The sequence below is a fragment of the Rattus rattus genome, chromosome 7 (genome assembly GCF_011064425.1).
Source record: "Rattus rattus isolate New Zealand chromosome 7, Rrattus_CSIRO_v1, whole genome shotgun sequence".
NCBI lineage: Eukaryota > Metazoa > Chordata > Mammalia > Rodentia > Muridae > Rattus > Rattus rattus.
In genome coordinates, this window is record NC_046160.1 from 82,936,858 (window position 1) to 82,954,827 (window position 17,970).

Below are 17,970 nucleotides of genomic sequence, written 5' to 3' on the forward strand. Positions count from 1 at the left end.
TGAGGAAAAGAGAAGAAGACGTGAGCCTAAGAAGAGTGGGAAGATGGGATGTCTCCAGAGCTCACTGGGAGCATGCTGGCCAAGCTGTGCAGCACAGGGACACTTGGGGGAGAAAGAGCCGTTAATGTCTAGTGGTGTTGTGTCTGCACAGATATGGTGCTTTCAAGGCAGCTAATCCCAGGGGCTGAGAAACTGATGGAGACTTGGAGTTTGGCCAGGCTGATGTAGCAGGAAGAGTGGACATGGAGATCCTAGCCACTGGCAAGAGAACGCAGTTCAGATGATAGGGACTGGATAGGAAGCGAGGGTAAAGCTGGAGGAGGTTTAATATTTGGAGAACTGGAAGAGTCGAAGAGTAAGGGAGCCAAGGATGGCACAGTCACTTGAGTAGCTGAGGCAGGAGAGTGAGAGTTCAAGACCATCCCGTGCCACGTAGGAGTTCCAAGCCCACCTGGCTACAAGGTAAGGCCATTTTTCAAAAGGGGACAAAGTACAATCAGGCTAGAAAATTGTCTCAGAGGCTAAGTGCGTGTGTTGTTTTGCAGGGAATCCAAGTTCAGTTCCCTACACTTAAAATGTATAGGTAAAAATTATCTGTAACTCCAGTTCCAGAAGATCTGACACCTACCTCCTCTGGAATTTATGGACTTGAATACTTGTGATGCACATAAACATATACAGGTACACAGACACACACCCTCACACACACACAGAGACACACAGACATACACAGATACACACACACACACAGAGAGAGAGAGAGAGAGAGAGAGAGAGAGAGAGAGAGAGAGAGAGAGAGAATGAGAGAGAGAGTGGTTGAAGCAAAAGCAGGCTCCTTGTCTCTTAACCCTTTTTAATACCCCTTAAGACAAAGTTTTTCTATTTAGAAAGGAAACTACCTCATAGCCACAAATTACACATTTTCTAAAAACAATCATCACAAAAACACATTCTTCAAAAACATTAAGATCATTACACAAGAGGAAATTACAAAAGGATTATTGATTATGTAATTTTTTTGAAACTTATATGTAACTCAACAATGTTCATCTATCATTCTTTCTACAAGCTCAGTGTAACCCCAAAGTAGGAATCCTTCAGTCATTGATTAGCAGTGTTGAAGCAGGCCGAGTCTGCAGTAGCAAGGTTCTCCTTACGCTTAGCTGATGACAGTTTGCACTTACTAAGGAATAGGTTAGTCTTGGTTTTGAAGTCTTGATCAGCTAGATTGGTTAATCATCTGTTCTATGTTCTTATACTTGTAATAGAATTGTTCACTCTTTATTAATAACCTTCCTATTTCATGATGTATACCAAAAACCTCATACCACATCCCTAGATCACAAGACCAATAAACTCAGGCCCAACCTGGAGTGAATGCCTTCTTTGATCATTACCTTGTCCCAAGCCTGTTTTTGTTGCTGCTACAATTCTGTGCTTGCGATGCGTGAAAGCTCACTGTGCTCCTTTCTCTCACTCGTGCAACTCTTGCCAGTCTATGAGGAAGGGGCATGTTCTATTCTTGATTCTGGTTTAAACTTTCAACTATCCTAACATCCGAAAATTACCTAAATCAAGTCATTTCCTAAAGCTACTTAAATCGAATCAGGAATTCTATAAAACCATTAATTCATATAAACAGCATTATCTCAAGAGCCTCATCTTCGTGTTGATTGGTAAGAAACTTGCCCAGCAGAGTGGCCCATCACCCAGGAAGTGATTACACCAAGTGACGGGCAGTGAGGGTCTCCGGTGTCCACTCACACCAAGCCAAGTAAGGGAGGAGTATGGCAGTGACACACAGGAGAAAGCACAGGAGTAGCAAGAAGCGATCCTGGGAGGAAGTCTCTGGGGTCTTCCTGCACCAGGGCTCATCCACTGCAGTTGAGCAGGATGGGGGAGGGCTGTCCCCAGAGAGCCTACTGCCCGCTGTAGCTCCTCCTGCATGGCACCCACCAAAAAACATAAAGAGAAAAACTTATGGTGAGCTGGCAACTTTCTCAGTGATTGGGCTAGGATAAGCAGAAGTAAAAATAAGGTGGCCTGGAAGCTGACTGAGGAGACCAGCACTGGACTACCATGTTGGGATAATACCCAGCTAATGCTAAACATATTTCGATATATCAAAATTTGAACAGAAGGGCTGAGGAGATGGCCCAGTTGGTAAAGTGCTTGCTGTGCAAGCATGAGGGCCTGAGTTTGGATCCATAGCACCCATGTAAAAAGCTGGGCACCACAGTAGGTGCTCAGAAACCCCAGCACTGGGCAGGTAGAGGCTGTCCAGTTCCTGGCTCTGGCTGCCCACCAGTCAGGATCAGTTAGAGACCCTGTCTCAAAATTGTCATCATCATCATCATCGCCACTACCACCACCACCATCACCACCATAATGTATGGTGGGAACTGTAAACACAAACTCCCATGCATAGGCACATACATATGAACATGTGCACACACATACAGCACATACTCATAAACAACAGCCTACACACATGCACACACATACACATCACATGTTTACAATATACACACTCAAGCACACACTTATGTGTGACAGAAACCTGGTGGCTTTACTGTGTGATGCTTACATCTGTGAATTGTTGATACTGCAGTCAATGGAATTATTTAAAATGTTAGATCAAGGCATTTATCACTGGCCATTTTGAAATGCTGGAAGAAAAGAAATATGAATAAGAGAAACATTGGAAGTCTCAGTAAGAACACATATATACATGTGTATATATATAATGGAGCAAATTATGTATGCTGTTTTATGTACTGTTTTATAATACATAGGTATTTCTATGTATGTATTCAGTAAAAGTCTATATCTGTTAGCAATGGCTAGGGTATATGGACGTGATTGACCAGACAAATGGTAGATACTTAGGATGTCTGCAATTTGGGGATGTTACAAAAACATAGGGATGAAGCATGCTTTTTGGAAAGCATGCAGACCCCTCAGGAGTAATTCCTCTATAGAAGGAACATTGATAGGTCAGAGACGGCACTGTGGTGCTTTCGGTGGCTCCCACCGCCCTTGTTTGACCTCCATCCGTCTCTCTGCCTCACGCTTGCTGTGCCCACTGTGACCTCCAGCTATATTTAAATCACTGACTGAATTGCACTTTCTCTAATAAAGCTAATCTTTCATCTCCAGGGCTTCGGGAATGTGGCTCTCTTCTGTGTTTGTCGAGGTCCGCCTGGGCAAGTTCCCCTGACTTGGGTTGCTTGTTTATTCTCTGACTGCTGTAGAGCCGCTCAGAGCCCCAGGTCTTACATCACCCCAGGTTGTGCATTTCTGTCAGCCAGCTGTTCACTTCCTTTGTGAGCTCCTGGGATGTTGGCCCAGGGTTTCTGTGTTGGTTTCCTGCCCCTGAGATATGCCCACTGAGAGTTAGCTCTCATAGGCTGGCTCTTCTCTGCTTCCTGCTCTCTCTCCCCTTGATAAGGGCACAGAAGCTGGGCCAGCTCTGTAGCAGTGCTGGGTATATACCTAGGATGAAATTCAAATTTCCCATAATTCTGTAACCTGAACATCTTATCTCTTATTTGGAGTTAGTAATAGAAAGGAAAAGCTTCCATAAAAATAAAAGGTAGATGTTTTTCTAGCACGGGGAGGTCCTGAATTCAGACCTAGGAGAATTATAGGGACATAAATGTCTTCAGAAGTACTGACTAAAGCAACCACAGGAGGCTGCTGGAGATCTGGGGCAGAGCAAGAGTGACCAGGGCTTGGTTTTCCAGCCCTGCAAACACTGAAAAAGAAAGAAAGAAATTCAGTCTTTTCTGTTTCTTTTAAAAGATCAGAAATGTCTCATTTTTATTTTATAATTATTTTTTGAAATTTTCAAAAACAAATTTAAACAAATTAAGGACAGAGAAAATAGAAAGTTAAAGCAAAAAATTAAAATGACAAAAATATACAAGTTTTGTCATTTTTAAAGGCTCATTAATTTTTATTTTACATGTACAATTGTTTTATCTGCACGTATGGCTGTGTACCCCATACATGCCTGGTTCCCATGGAGGCTGTCAGATGCTGTGTTCCACCATGTGGAAGCCAGGTCCTCTGGAAGAGCAGCCATTTTTCTATTCTTTGCTTTTTGCTTTGCTTTGTTTTTTTGTTTGGTTTTTTTTTTTTTTTTCATCTTTATTAAATTGGGAATTTCTTATTTACGTTTCGATTGTTATTCCCTTTCCCGTTTTCCGGGCCAACATCCCCCTAACCCCTCCCCCTTCCCTTCCCTATGGGTGTTCCCCTCCCCATCCTCCCCCCATTACCGCCCTCCCCGCAACAATCACGTTCACTGGGGGTTCAGTCTTGGCAGGACCAAGGGCTTCCCCTTCCACTGGTGCTCTTACTAGGCTATTCATTGCTACCTATGCAGTTGGAGCCCAAGGTCAGTCCATGTATAGTCTCTGGGTAATGGCTTAGTCCTGGAAGCTCTGATTGGTTGGCATTGTTGTTCATATGGGGTCTTGAGTCCCTTCAAGCTCTTTCACTCCTTTCTCTGATTCCTTCAACAGGGGTCCCATTCTCAGTTCAGTGGTTTGCTGCTGGCATTCGCCTATGTATTTGCTGTATTCTGGCTGTGTCTCTCAGGAGAGATCTACATCCAGCTCCTGTTGGCCTGCACTTCTTTGCTTCATCCATCTTATCTAGTTTGGTGGCTGTATATGTATGGGCCACATGTGGGGCAGGCTCTGAATGGGTGTTCCTTCTGCCTCTGTTCTAAACTTTGCCTCCCTATTCCCTCCCAAGGGTATTCTTGTTCCCCTTTTAAAGAAGGAGTGAAGCATTCACATTTTGATCATCCTTCTTGAGTTTCACGTGGTCTGTGCACTTGGGTAATTCGAGCATTTGGGCTAATAGCCACTTATCAATGAATGCATACCGTGTGTGTTTTTCTGTGATTGGGTTACCTCACTCAGGATGATATTTTCCAGTTCCATCCATTTGCCTATGAATTTCATAAAGTCATTGTTTTTGATAGCTGAGTAATATTCCATTGTGTAGATGTACCACATTTTCTGTATCCATTCCTCTGTTGAAGGGCATCTGGGTTCTTTCCAGCTTCTGGCTATTATAAATAAGGCTGCTATGAACATAATGGAGCACGTGTCTTTTTTATATGTTGGGGCATCTTTTGGGTATATGCCCAAGAGAGGTATAGCTGGGTCCTCAGGTAGTTCAATGTCCAATTTTCTGAGGAAGCTCCAGACTGATTTCCAGAATGGTTGTACCAGTCTGCAATCCCATCAACAATGGAGGACTGTTCCTCTTTCTCCGCATCCTCGCCAGCATCTGCTGTCACTTGAGTTTTTGATCTTAGCCATTCTCACTGGTGTGAGATGAAATCTCAGGGTTGTTTTGATTTGCATTTCCCTTATTACTAAAGATATTGAACATTTCTTTAGGTGTTTCTCAGCCATTCAGCATTCCTCAGCTGTGAATTCTTTGTTTAGCTCTGAACACCATTTTTTAATAGGGTTATTTGTCTCCCTGCGGTCTAACTTTTTGAGTTCTTTGTATATTTTGGATATAAGCCCTCTATCTGTTGTAGGATTGGTAAAGATCTTTTCCCAATCTGTTGGTTGCCATTTTGTCCTAACAACAGTGTCCTTTGCCTTACAGAAGCTTTGCAGTTTTATGAGATCCCATTTGTCCATTCTTGATCTTAGAGCATGAACCATAGGTGTTTTGTTCAGGAAATTTCCCCAGTGCCCATGTGTTCCAGATTCTTCCCCACCTTTTCTTCTATTAGTTTGAGTGTGTCTGGTGTGATGTGGAGGTCCTTGATCCACTTGGACTTAAGCTTTGTTTTTTTGAGACAGGGTTTCTCTGCATATCTCTTGCTGTCCTGGAACTTGATTTGAAAACTAGGCTGGCCTTGAACTCACAGAGCTCTGCCTGCCTCTGCCTCCAGAGCTGGTATTAAAGGCATGCATCACCACTGCCCCCAAGTTTCATAATGTTTAAGACTGACACATGTGACAGTTTGTGTCCTCCGGTGTAACATCTTGTACATACTTGGCAACATCAGAACTCATATAGGAAAGGAAACCTACTCTTACATTGTTAAGTTTTAACTGTTTTTGAGAATTCATACACAAGTACACTGTATCTCTGTCAGTCCCTCCTCTCTCCCTTGTTTATAATCATTGACCAAGCAAGTTCTATGGTTCCCTGTAACTCACTTTCCTACTGATCTGCCCTTTTGTCTTCCTTCATGTGTCCTCCTTTCTTCCTCTGAGGACTGAGTTTCACCTCAGCTTTTGGTTTTCTTTTGGGCTTCATGCATGCTGGCAAGTGTTCTACTAGTCAGCCAGATCTCCAGCTCCCGAATCCTTTTTTTTTTTTTTTTAACTAGGCAAAGAATTTTATTAACCTTTTCCAAACTTTATTCCCAGGCGTCTTCAGCTTAATTTGCTGCAAAGAATGAATTAGGCTTAAGCAAAACTGAAAAGAGCTTCAGTGTCCCGGGGGCTTGGGCTTAAAAATATTAGAGATCTAGATTTTATCAGATCCATAATAAACAACATTTTTTTTTTTTGTACTTTTTTTCGGAGCTGGGGACCGAACCCAGGGCCTTGCGCTTCCTAGGCAAGCGCTCTACCACTGAGCTAAATCCCCAACCCAACATTTTTTTTTAAAAAGCAGTCATGATATAAAACAGCAGCTCCTATTGTAACTTCTGCCAAGTGTCACCTTCTTCAGAAGTTGCTTCGATTCAGTTTGCCTCGTTCTTAGAAGCTTCATCAAAATTCTCCACCAGATCTGGAACTTCATCATCATCATCCTCTCCAGTAGCAAGTGGTGCTTTTCCATACACAGATTGTTCGGGCAGAGCTTCAGCCGGTCTCCTCAAACTGGTCAGACTGCCGGCACCAAGCTGGTTGAGGGTGCTGGGAAGCATTTCTGTCAGCTGCGTTGTTTCGGCGTGGCCTGTAATGGGGAAGGTGTTTGCTGCCAAAGACGCCTGAACTTTAGGGTTGTTAAATGGATCACTGTTCCTTGGTTTGTAAACACGTTCACCTCTTCAATACCAGAGATACTGTTTACCCCTAACTTCTGTAAGGAGAACTGCCGTGGCTGTTCTGGGAACCACCTTCTTCTCTCTACGAGCAGTTCCTTTCCCACCAGTGCGCACTTGTGCCTGCAGTTTGGCGACTTTTTCCTGGTTCGTGATCGTTTCTTTCACCTTGTCGGAGTGGAAGTGGGACCGTGCGGGGGACTAAGGCTCACGCTCAGGGGGTCTCGGGCAGACCAGCTGAGATAAGGCGCACACACGTGGGGACGCAAGATAGCAGCTAGCCCGAATCCTTTTAATTAAAGAGGATTATGTGTGATGATTTGCATTTTCTATTTCCTTGAATTTTGCTCTGTAGTGACAATTTTGGAGTTCTGGTTTTTTAAAAAAACAAACAACGCAGAAATATTAGAAGAATACAATTTCATTTTAATTCCACGTGTAGGATGTGAGCTGCTTCAGACTGTCCGCAGCAGCTGACTATGATTTGCCTCATACTCTAGCAGAGGCATGCTTTTGCCAGCTGTAAATAGTTTCTGCAATAGTGTGACACTTAGAATTCTGGGTACTTTTCAGAGGGTATAGAAATGCCTTATAGGTTGGTGGGTTGTTGTTTGGTTGCGATTTTTTAAGTAGTCATGTGCAAAGAAGAAACAAGAAGAAATTAGATATCCTGATGGTCAAAATCAAATTTGCCCCAAGGAGCTTGATGTCCCTAATCAGCAGGAAGTAGTCAAAAGATAATGTTGCCCCCTTTCCCCTCTATTCTTTTTTCCTTCCTGTGTAGTGTTAGGGAGTGGAAGGGTGGAAGAAAAGGGATGGAGAAGGGTGGAAGAAGGAACCCCCAAAGTAGCAAACACTAGTTACATTGCTCAAATGTTGCTATCTAGAATTTTACACTGACTTTTGTGAAAATTAACTGAGAAGAAAACAAGAATACTTAGTTTGCCGGGCTAGCCTGAGAGAATCACCTTCAGTTTTAGGCCAGCCTGGGTTATAGAGTGAGTCCCTGATTCACAAGTGAGCAAACAAGGCTGGAGGTGGCTTGTTTGGAGAACTTGCTCTCCCTAGGAGCTGGCTTGGTGCTAGCATCCATGGCAGGGTCTCACCCCAGCTCCAGGAGACATGATGAACACTCTGGCCTCTGGGGTACTGGTTCTCTCATGGCATACAGTCACACAGATGTACACACATGTAAATAACACAGCAAACTTGAAAAACAACAAAATTAGTGCTTGAGATATGGCTTAGCCATAAAAAACTAAGTTTTCCAACTACAAACAACCAAAACCACCAAACAAAATCATGCTTAAATTCACTGCGGAGGATTGGCTCTGAGCTGGAGTGCTCGGCTGACCTTAGGCCATCCCTGATGTCAGGCTCCAGCTCAGCTCACACAGCTTGGGTCCAGAAGCTAACTATTCTCTGTGCTTTATTGACAGGTCATGTCTTGACTGCATTGGGAAAAATGCGATCATTTTAAAAAGTCAAATATCTTTATTACCTCCTAAGCTTCTGCAGCAAGTCTTCCAAAAAATAACATTTTGGACTGCAGCCAATTACCGAAAGGAGCAAAGAATCCAAAAGGGAGAGACAGAAAATAAGCAGCCTAGGGTCAGTAGCTGCTGAGCCGTCTGAGCCCAGTGTGTGAGCGTGTTTGCATCAGACCACGCAGTCCACCTCTGCTGAAGTGAAGGCTGCCTTGCAGGATACAAGTGTTTGCCAATGTGATTCCATGGTACAAGATGTATGGAAATAAGACGTAGTTAAAGATTTATCTGTGTGTTTGTAAACTGATTTTCTTATAAAAGAATAAGTGTTCTTTCTGGGAATAAGTACAGTAACAACAGATCTTAACTCAGTGTGTACTCTTTTCTTGAGAGATTATACAGATTTGAAGAACAGACATTGCTCTAAGATCTTCAGAAATCTTGTAACACAACTGTGGATATAGATATAGAAATATTCCTAGTTAGCTTCCGTATTTTAAGATCACCTAAGTGGCTCCTTAAATAGCACCATCAGACCTTTCCCTCCGCGTTGTTGAGCAGGCAAGCTCGTTCAGCTACTTCAGGCTTTGCCCTGCTAGGACCACGTGGTGGAGGTTGGTTTGCCTACAGCTCTGAAATATTGGGGTGTGGGTTATTAGTAGCTTTGAGACATGTAAAATACACTTCGCCTTGGGAAACGTGTTCCTAAAGTACTATGTGTAAGTGACGTGGCGTGGTAATCTGGTGTTTTTGACTCTGACCTCCCTGCTTGGGCTATAGTGCTCTACAGACCTGATGCTGCTCCAGCACCAGCCATCCAGAAAGGGAGACCATACTGTTCCATTCCTCAAAATGGCACCCAGCCATTTGAGACACCTTTCTTCATGTTGTTTGTCGTTTCCTGCCATTACAATTAATTACTAAAGGGTTCAATAGTATGATATTACCCCCTCGCTGTTACTACGTAAGTTATTTCTAAACTTTAAAATGCTGGGAGAGTATATTTCTGTATTGTATATAGTTTATAGTGAGAATTGTACTTCATTAAACTGGAGATATATTTTATACACGCTGTATTTCGGATGTGTAAAGCTTCTATTGATGTGTTGGAATTGTTTGTATTTACAATTTATTTATTGAACACAATAGAATTATTGCCTCACAGCTTTATCAGTGTGGATCAGAGCTCATTTCAGTGTGGGGTTGGCAACAAAGCTCGGTGTGAAAGTGGACCCAGTGCCATCCCTGGCACCAGCGTGAGGAGGGAGGAGAGAGCTGATGCCATGAAGGTTGCTCTCTGACCTTCACATACTCGCCGTGGCACATGTGCCCAAACATACAGTGCACATGCAATAATGTCAAGTGAATAAAACTTACACCTTTCAGTGTGGATTTTTAATTTTTTTCTTATCATTTTTAGTCTATATAACAGATTTGGAAAATGAATTTCATAAATTCTTGGGGGAAATTATTAATATGAACTTAAATATCAGCATTTTATAATTACGAATACATACACATGGGGTTGGGGATTTAGCTCAGTGGTAGAGCGCTTGCCTAGCAAGCACGAGGCCCTGGGTTCAGTCCCCAGCTCCAAAAAAAAAAAAAGAAAACGTACACATATACACACACATAATTAGCCCATAAAAAGGCAGAGCACTATGGCATGGAGGATGTGGGTCACAGATGGACCCCAGTTTGCACCTCATTACAGACAATAAACAGGAGTAACTGGGGCTCAGTAACACATTCAGAAGCACACCACAGTAGTGCACCCCGAAAAGCTTCCCCTGGTTCCCATGGATGCCAAAAGTACCACCGCTGTCTAATGGCAAAGTCTTCCTCCAGGAACCGCGTGGCTTCCATTGTAAACCATACTAGTCTATCCCCAGCCCAGCGGCTCATGGCTTCCATTGTAAACCATACTAGTCTATCCCCAGCCCAGCGGCTCATGGCTTCCATTGTAAACCATACTAGTCTATCCCCAGCCCAGCGGCTCATGGCTTCCATTGTAAACCATACTAGTCTATCCCTAGCCCAGCGGCTCATGACTATCAAGTGCATTGTTTCCTGGAGTCTCTTAACAGTGATACGATCCTCAGGAGCCCCAGTTCAAAGTCTGACACTCATCTTCGGGCTTTGGGGATATCTAAGCATCATCCCTGTGGATCTAGCTTACAGCAGAGGAAACAGACCTCAGACCTGGAGTTGGAGCATGCCCAACTTCTGGGGTATCTCTGTTCCATACCTTGGACTCTTTAAGTGACCTGTAGTGAATTAACTTTTTTTGTATTATCTTTATGAGTGTGGTGGTTTGAATGAAAATGGCTTCCCTAGGCCCATAGGGAGTGGCGCTGTTAAGAGGTGTGGCCTTGTTGGAGTGGGTGTGGCCTTGTTGGAGGAAGCGTGTCACTAGGGGTGGGCGTTGAGGTTTCAGATGCTCGAGCCAGGCCCAGTGTCTCTCTCCCTTCCTTCTGCCCACCGATCTGGATGCAGGACTCTCGGTTCCCTCTCCAGCATCATGTCTGCCTGCGTACCATCATGCTTCTTGCTATAATGGACTAAACCTCTGAACTGTTAGAATAGAGCCCCAATTAAATAAATGTTTTCCTTTGTACGAGCTACCATGGTCATGGTGTCTCTTCCCAGCAATAAAACTCAACTGAGAAAATGAGGAAAATCTTTTTCTTTACACTTATTTATTTATTGAGGTGATGATAGAGGTGGTACATGAAGAGGCCAGAGACGCACACACAAACACTAAATACAATTTTCAAAATTAAATAATAAAGCCAATTGAAAGTTAGCATTAATCTAAAATTCTCATTTAACCCATTGAAATGTAGCAACGAACCCAGCTATGTATTAACACAGGACTTCTTTTTCCCTTATTCTTTGTTTTGGAGGCAGGGTCTCTACATAACCCTGACTGTCCTTGAACTCACTATGTACATAGATCAAGTAGGCCTCAAATTCAAGGGCTACACCATCACCCAGCCAACATAGGACTTTTTTTTTTTTTTTTAATGAAAAATAACCTTGGGCTGGAGAAATGGCTCAGCGGTTAAGAGCACTGACTGCTCTTCCAGAGGTCATGAGTTCATTTCCCAGCAACCACATGGTGGCTCACAACCATCTGTAATGGAATCAATCCTATGCCATCTTCTGGTGTGTCTGAAGACAGCTACAGTGTATTCATATGAATAAAAATAAATATTTAAAAAAATAACCTTGTTTCCAAAATCAAAATTCAGAACAGCAATGGTTCTGTTTTGTGGTTTTTATGAGTATACTTGATAAAAGACAGCTAGGATGTTTAGCTTGCTCTGCATTCGATGTATTATATGTTTTTAAAGTACATTATTGTGTTCGTGTGCTGTGCGTGTGCTGTGCATGTGCTGTGTGAGTGCATGTGCACGTGTGTGTGTGTGTGTGTGTGTGTGTGTGTGTGTGTGTGTGTGTGTGTGCTGCAGCTAGTTCTCTCCTACCATATGGGTCCTGGTGATCAAGTTTAGGTTATCAGGGCTGGTAGCTTTCTGTAATGGTCTCTGTATGCTGCAGATGAGCTTTTTGATAAGGAGTGAAAGCTATGTTTGTCTTTGGGTATAAGGGTAAGTATTTAGGAATTACGCTTGTTTGAGAAATGTGGTCATGGCGTGTTCTCTTCTAATATACACGAGCTCACTAACCACAAATAGTTAGCTAGGTTTCCAGTACCGAGCACGATCTTCCTCCTATTAATTTGGCCTCAAATTCCATTAAGCAGCTGTTGGCTACCAAGAAGATATGAATGTCGCCGTTGTGCCTTTAAGGAGGTCTTGCCATCCCTGTCTTTGGTGTAGTCAGCACAGCTGGGCAGGACTCCTAGCGGCTTCCCTCCCTTAGCGGCTTGTCCAGCACCTTCTGGTACCATGAAAGCTTGTCCTTGGGGAGGAGACTTTGAGTGAGATCCAGCTTGAATCCTATGTCCTGAAGGGCATAGAAAACAGGCAGTACCATCTTGTGGGAACAGGACAGAGGATGGAGGGTAAGAGGCGACAGACTCACGTGATGAATCCTAGGAATCAGACTCAGGAGACCAGCATCAGGGTGCAGATCTGAATTTATTGCCCAACCCATAGGCTTATGAACAGTGTTCAAGCCAATCCCAAGTCCCTAAATCCTCGGCCAATCATATCTCGCTACATCAGCACTGTGCCCCAATGAAAGCCCTGCCTAATGAGGTAACTCAGAAGGGGGCAGGGCGTATCACCTGTGAGGACTTCTGTGAAGATGGGGTGGGTAGAGGGAGAAACCACCGGCCTGGCCTCAGTTCCTTTTTGCTGTCTCACCAGTGTTCCGGGAGCCATCTTAGATCTAAGGTCATGTATAGCAGATCAGGACTCTTCGAGGTGACACGGGAACCTGTGGATTTAGGGCTAACAAACAGGTGACACAGCAGGTCCTCATAAAACTAAAAAGCTTCCATACAGCTAAGGAAACAAAGAAGTGAAGGGGAGCCCAGAGAGAGGGACAACCATGCCAACCATGTATCTGTCACTAACATTCCTTCTCTGGTGGAGATGCAAAGCAACGTCCACGTCTACACTTCCCAAGGTCCCAACCACAAACCGAGGCACGATTCTGACAAATTTCCCTCTCGAGAACTTCATTACGGAGTCTAGGCGAGGGGTTACTGAGATGAGGAGACATTCATCCACCAAACGGCCACACCTAAAAAGCCTACGGGGAGGGATGAGGATTTCTGTTCCTCTCTGTAACCACAGATGGAGCTCCCGAAGTCTTCTCTAGTTCATTACACTACAGCCCCTGCCCCAGGCCATGTGCAGAGTGGTCAGGTGGTGGGAGTATCTCATGCCCAGCTCCTCAATTCCATTCAGGGGGTGTAAACCATCAGTCAAGCAGCCCAAGTGGGATGATCTTTTGTAAGGTGGGGTACAGCTGAACTCCCCCAGATGACAGTTGCTTGGCTCTGACACATCTGACAGAGGGTTAATAGTCAGAATATATAAAGTCAAGGAGCAAAGAATAGAGAAAACAACCCAATTAAGATGGGCTATAGATCTGAAGAGGAAATAAAACAGCCAAGAAATATCTCAAAAAGTAGCAATTAGAGAAATGCAAATTAAAACAACGTTGAGATTTGATCTTTTAATCCAGACAGAATGACCAAGATCAAGAAAATAATTGACAATAAAAAGTTGGTGAGAGGGGTTGGGGATTTGGCTCAGTGGTAGAGTGCTTGCCTAGCAAGCGCAAGGCCCTGGGTTCGGTCCCAGCTCCGGAAAAAAAAAAAAAAAAAAAAAAAAGTTGGTGAGGACGAGGAGAAAGGGGAATCCCACTTGTAGGTGGGATTGCAAATTGGTGCAACCACCATGCAAACCACAGAGAATTCTTGAGAAGCTAAAAATGAATCCGCTGTATAAGCCAGCTAATAGCACCTGAAGGGACTTAGCATCCTATCCCACAGACACGGGCTCAGCCACGCTCATGGCTGCTCTAATCACATTACCTAGGAAACGGGAACAACTGAAATGTATCCAGCTGCTGGGAGGATAATGAAGAGGGGCCACATATACACTATGGAATGCTATTCAGCTGCAAAGAGAAAAGAAATCATGAACTTCATAGGTGCATGGAGGACCTTATAAGATAGTACGCTGAATGAAGGAACCCAGACCCACAAAGCCAAATGACACATTTTCTTTCTCACTGTGGTTCCTGGCTCCAAACGTTCAGGTGAGGGTGAATAACCTGGTGATAAGGCCATGGAGAGCAGGGGAGGGAGCGTCAGAGAGTCGAATAGCAGGACATAGGTGCTATGAAGAGAGAAGTGGGGAAGTGGAAAGGAGAGTGGGGGGGGGTAGGATAAAGAACACCAGGGATGTTCTGAAACACCGCGAGGACCATACTATTTTACATAGGCCCAAACATACATATAATAAAATGTATGTGTTTGTGTATATGTAGAAGTTATTAAACTATTTAATTTAAAAAGTTATTTTGTATAGGCCTAAAATTATACATAACAAGTTCATTCGTGTGTGTGTGTGTGTCTGTGTGAAGTAATGAAGTTATCACTCGGGTGATAATGTCCCCCCAAGAGTTATAAACTAAGGGAAACCCCCAGTGCCAGCCATGAAAAATCTTTTGATCAGGAAAGTTCAAAGTACTCCCCAAACAATATAGGCTGTTATGGTTGCCCCCAAGAAGTATTATTGTGACATTATACTGAATGTTTTATTTTTGTGCACCACGTGTGTGGGTGCCCACTGAGCCGGAAGCTCTCGGGTCCCCTGGAACTGGTGTTACAGGAGATTCTGCTTCATCTGATGTGGGCTGGGAACAGCTCGGGTCCCCTGGAAGAGCAGTAAATGCTGTCAGCCTCTGACCATCTCTGCAGCCCCACCGAGCCATGTTTGATGTTCTGCCTTTTGCTACCATTTGCTCACACTGAACAATGTGCTTTATTAGTGACTCATTGTACAAGTTCACAAATGCAACTTCCGTTTTGAAGGGGAAAAGTCCTTGTTCATAACAGACATAACTGTCAGGCTCTTGAGCAAGTATGACATCATACAAACACAGCAAACGTAACATCACATAGATAAGTTGTTCTGGTAGCAGCACTGAATTGAGAGTCTTGAGCATCCTGCTTATTTGATCTTGAGTTTGACTCCAAGATCAAAAGCACATTGTTATAAATAGGTTTGGTTCTGATGTGAGCCAACTTTCTCAGAATCTGAAAATGTTCTTGAACATTGACTTTGAGTAGAAAGAAAACGTGAACACCAAGAATGGAAATACCTTATCTTCTTAGTTCTTATGCAGGGGCTGAAGGACTTACCCACTTGTGCATGTGTGAGCATGTGTGTGTGCGTGGTATGCGTTTGCATGTGGGTGCACATATATGTGCATGTATGTGGATGTGTACACCAGAAGATGACATGCACATTTGCTTCAGTTGCTGTCCTTCCGTCTTTTGAGAATGTGTCTCATTGGAGTTTACCAACTCAGCTAAGGCTGGCGAGAGTAGCTTCAAGGGATGGGCCCATCTCTTCCTCCCCAGTGCTGGGAGCACAGGCATTCAGGCCCTCTGGGTTCTAGGATCTGAATTCAAGTCCTTACGCTTGATCAGTGGTTCACCAACTAAACTATCTCCTTGGGAGCCTTTTTTTTTTTTCTTTTTGAAATATATAGTTCATAAGATCTCTCTGTAGTCCAGGCTGGCTTCAAACTCATGGTAGTCCTCCTGTCACAGTCTCTGGAATGCTGGGGTTGAAAAGAACTATTTCTTCATTTGGAAATTTGATTACTGTTTAGATAAAATTTCCGTGACTTAGTCGTAATTTCTTCACGTCTTCCAAAATTATGTCAGGTTACAAAAACTCATGTTAAAGATCTCTTAAATTTTATTTATTTTTTCTTAGCAAACTTTATTATAAAAAAAAAAAAGTCTTGCAACTAAATACATCACACACCAAAATTAACCAGACGCAAAGTCTGGATGACCAAGTGGACTTACACAGTTCGAATTGGCAGTCAAAATGGACGCTGTGAAGCTTAGCATTAAACCTCACACTTTCAGTATTCAGTGTACTGTGTTCACTCACCTACCACCCGAACCCAAAGAGTCCAGGACAGGATTAGAACCACAACACTGCTTTATGTTCTCTTTCCCAGCGCAGTGTCTGCATTCTGCCTTCCTCGTCTGTGTTGTTCTTTTCTTCCCTGAAAAAAAAAACAGAGAGAAAGTCTTATCTTTAGAGCTAAGAAGTGTAGTAAACAAAACAAAAACTAAGGTAGGAGATAGACAGAGCTGTCTCAGCAGACTGAGACTGCTTCGCTGGAACACTGAGGGGCCCCAGGCTTGCTGCAGGATGAAAGCTAAGCACATTTAGAGAGGCCAGGACACACACACTCACGGACATACTCACAAGGAAACACACACTAACAGACTCACGCTCACAAACACACAGACACACACACACATACACACACATGCACACACATTTGTATACACATACACACAAATACACTGGCACACACATGCACACACATGCACACACACACACACGGCAGGGAGTTACAGCTAATTTCTGATGGTTTGACTGGGAGCAGGGTGGGTTTGACTGGGAGCAGGGTGGGCTCTATTTAATACTGGGGCACATTGCTTCTGCAGATGGAGTGGAACAGTCAAGACGGGGGCCGTTCTCTCTGGCTAAGGGCTATTGCCCAGTACAGCCTGACTCAGTTCCTCATGACCTGAGACCACCATCCAACAAGGTGTATTCCACTTCCTATATATACCAAATTTTCATTATTCATTCAGCTGTCGATAGACAACTGGATTGATTCCAATTCTTTGCTATGATTAAACCATAAATAAATATGGGGCGCAAACATCTCTCTTGTAAGATATAGCGTTCTCTGGGTATATGCCCAGGAAGGAAATTGGTGGGTCATACAGTAATTCTATTTTTAACTTTTTTTTTTTGAGAAATCTCCAAGCTGACTTCTACAATGGCTGTCTTAATTTGCATCTCCACCAACAGTGAACAAAGGTTCCTTTCCCTCTGCATCCTCTCCAACATTTGTTGTTAGATTGAGTGGCAGTGGCCATTCTGACTGGGCTGAGGCCCCCATCTCAAAGTAGTTTTAATTTGCATCTCCCTGATGGCTAGGTCAATGGAACACTTTTAAAAATAGTTATTGGCCGAGTATGTTTTTTATTTTTAACTTGCCTATTTGTTGACTAGCAGTTTTATTTCCTTGGTATTTGATTTCTGCCGTTCTCCGTAAAGTCTGTCTGAGGCGTCGCTGGTGCAGATGATATCCCATGCTTTGGGCTGTCTGTGCTGTGCTGACCGTTGCCTTTGCTGAGCAGAAACTTGATTTTCATGTAAACCCGTCTGCCGATGCTAGTTCCCGTGCTGTTGGTCCTCCATAAAAAGGGTTCTATATCCTCCTCTATCTGTGTTTTTTTCTACAAGTTTCAGTGTTTCCAGTTTTGAGTTAGGCCTTTGATCCATTTTGAATTGTTTTTCACACAGGTGAAAGACAATGTGTAGGGAGAAACCCAGCCTTGCCAGCACTGTTTGTTGAATAGGACTATTTTCTACCCAGTGCACATGGCCGCCTTCTTTGTCAAAAATTAAGTGGGCGTGGCTTTGCAGTCTTCTTTCCCATTGTTCTGTCTGTCTCTGTCACTATAGCTCTACAGTATAATTTGAGGTTGGGCATTGTGAACCTCTCGTATTGCTCTTGTGCCTCCATTTTGTTTTGTATGTTTGTGGTCTTTTGTGATTCCATGTGAACGTTTGTATTAATCTTTCTAAACCTGTGAAAAACGGTATGGGAATTAAAGACCTTTTACAATTTAGTCTATTTTCCCTATTTTCCCTGTTACTGCTCTCAAGCCCTGTAACCCATAAACACTATAACTAA

At 43.4% G+C, this 17,970-nt stretch overlaps 1 protein-coding gene and 1 pseudogene across 1 annotated transcript in view; one reads left to right on the forward strand and one right to left on the reverse strand.

Moving 5' to 3' along the window:
* Positions 1-9,599, forward strand: part of Klhdc1 (kelch domain containing 1) — a 46,511-nt gene extending 36,912 nt beyond the window's left edge. The window contains exon 13 of the mRNA XM_032907855.1: positions 8,476-9,599. Within this exon, the coding sequence (XP_032763746.1) occupies positions 8,476-8,662 (187 nt within the window). The 3' untranslated portion in view covers positions 8,663-9,599. The remainder of the gene's footprint in view (positions 1-8,475) is intronic.
* LOC116905563 lies at positions 6,656-8,160 on the reverse strand (annotated as a pseudogene).
* Positions 9,600-17,970: the final 8,371 nt, after the last annotated feature.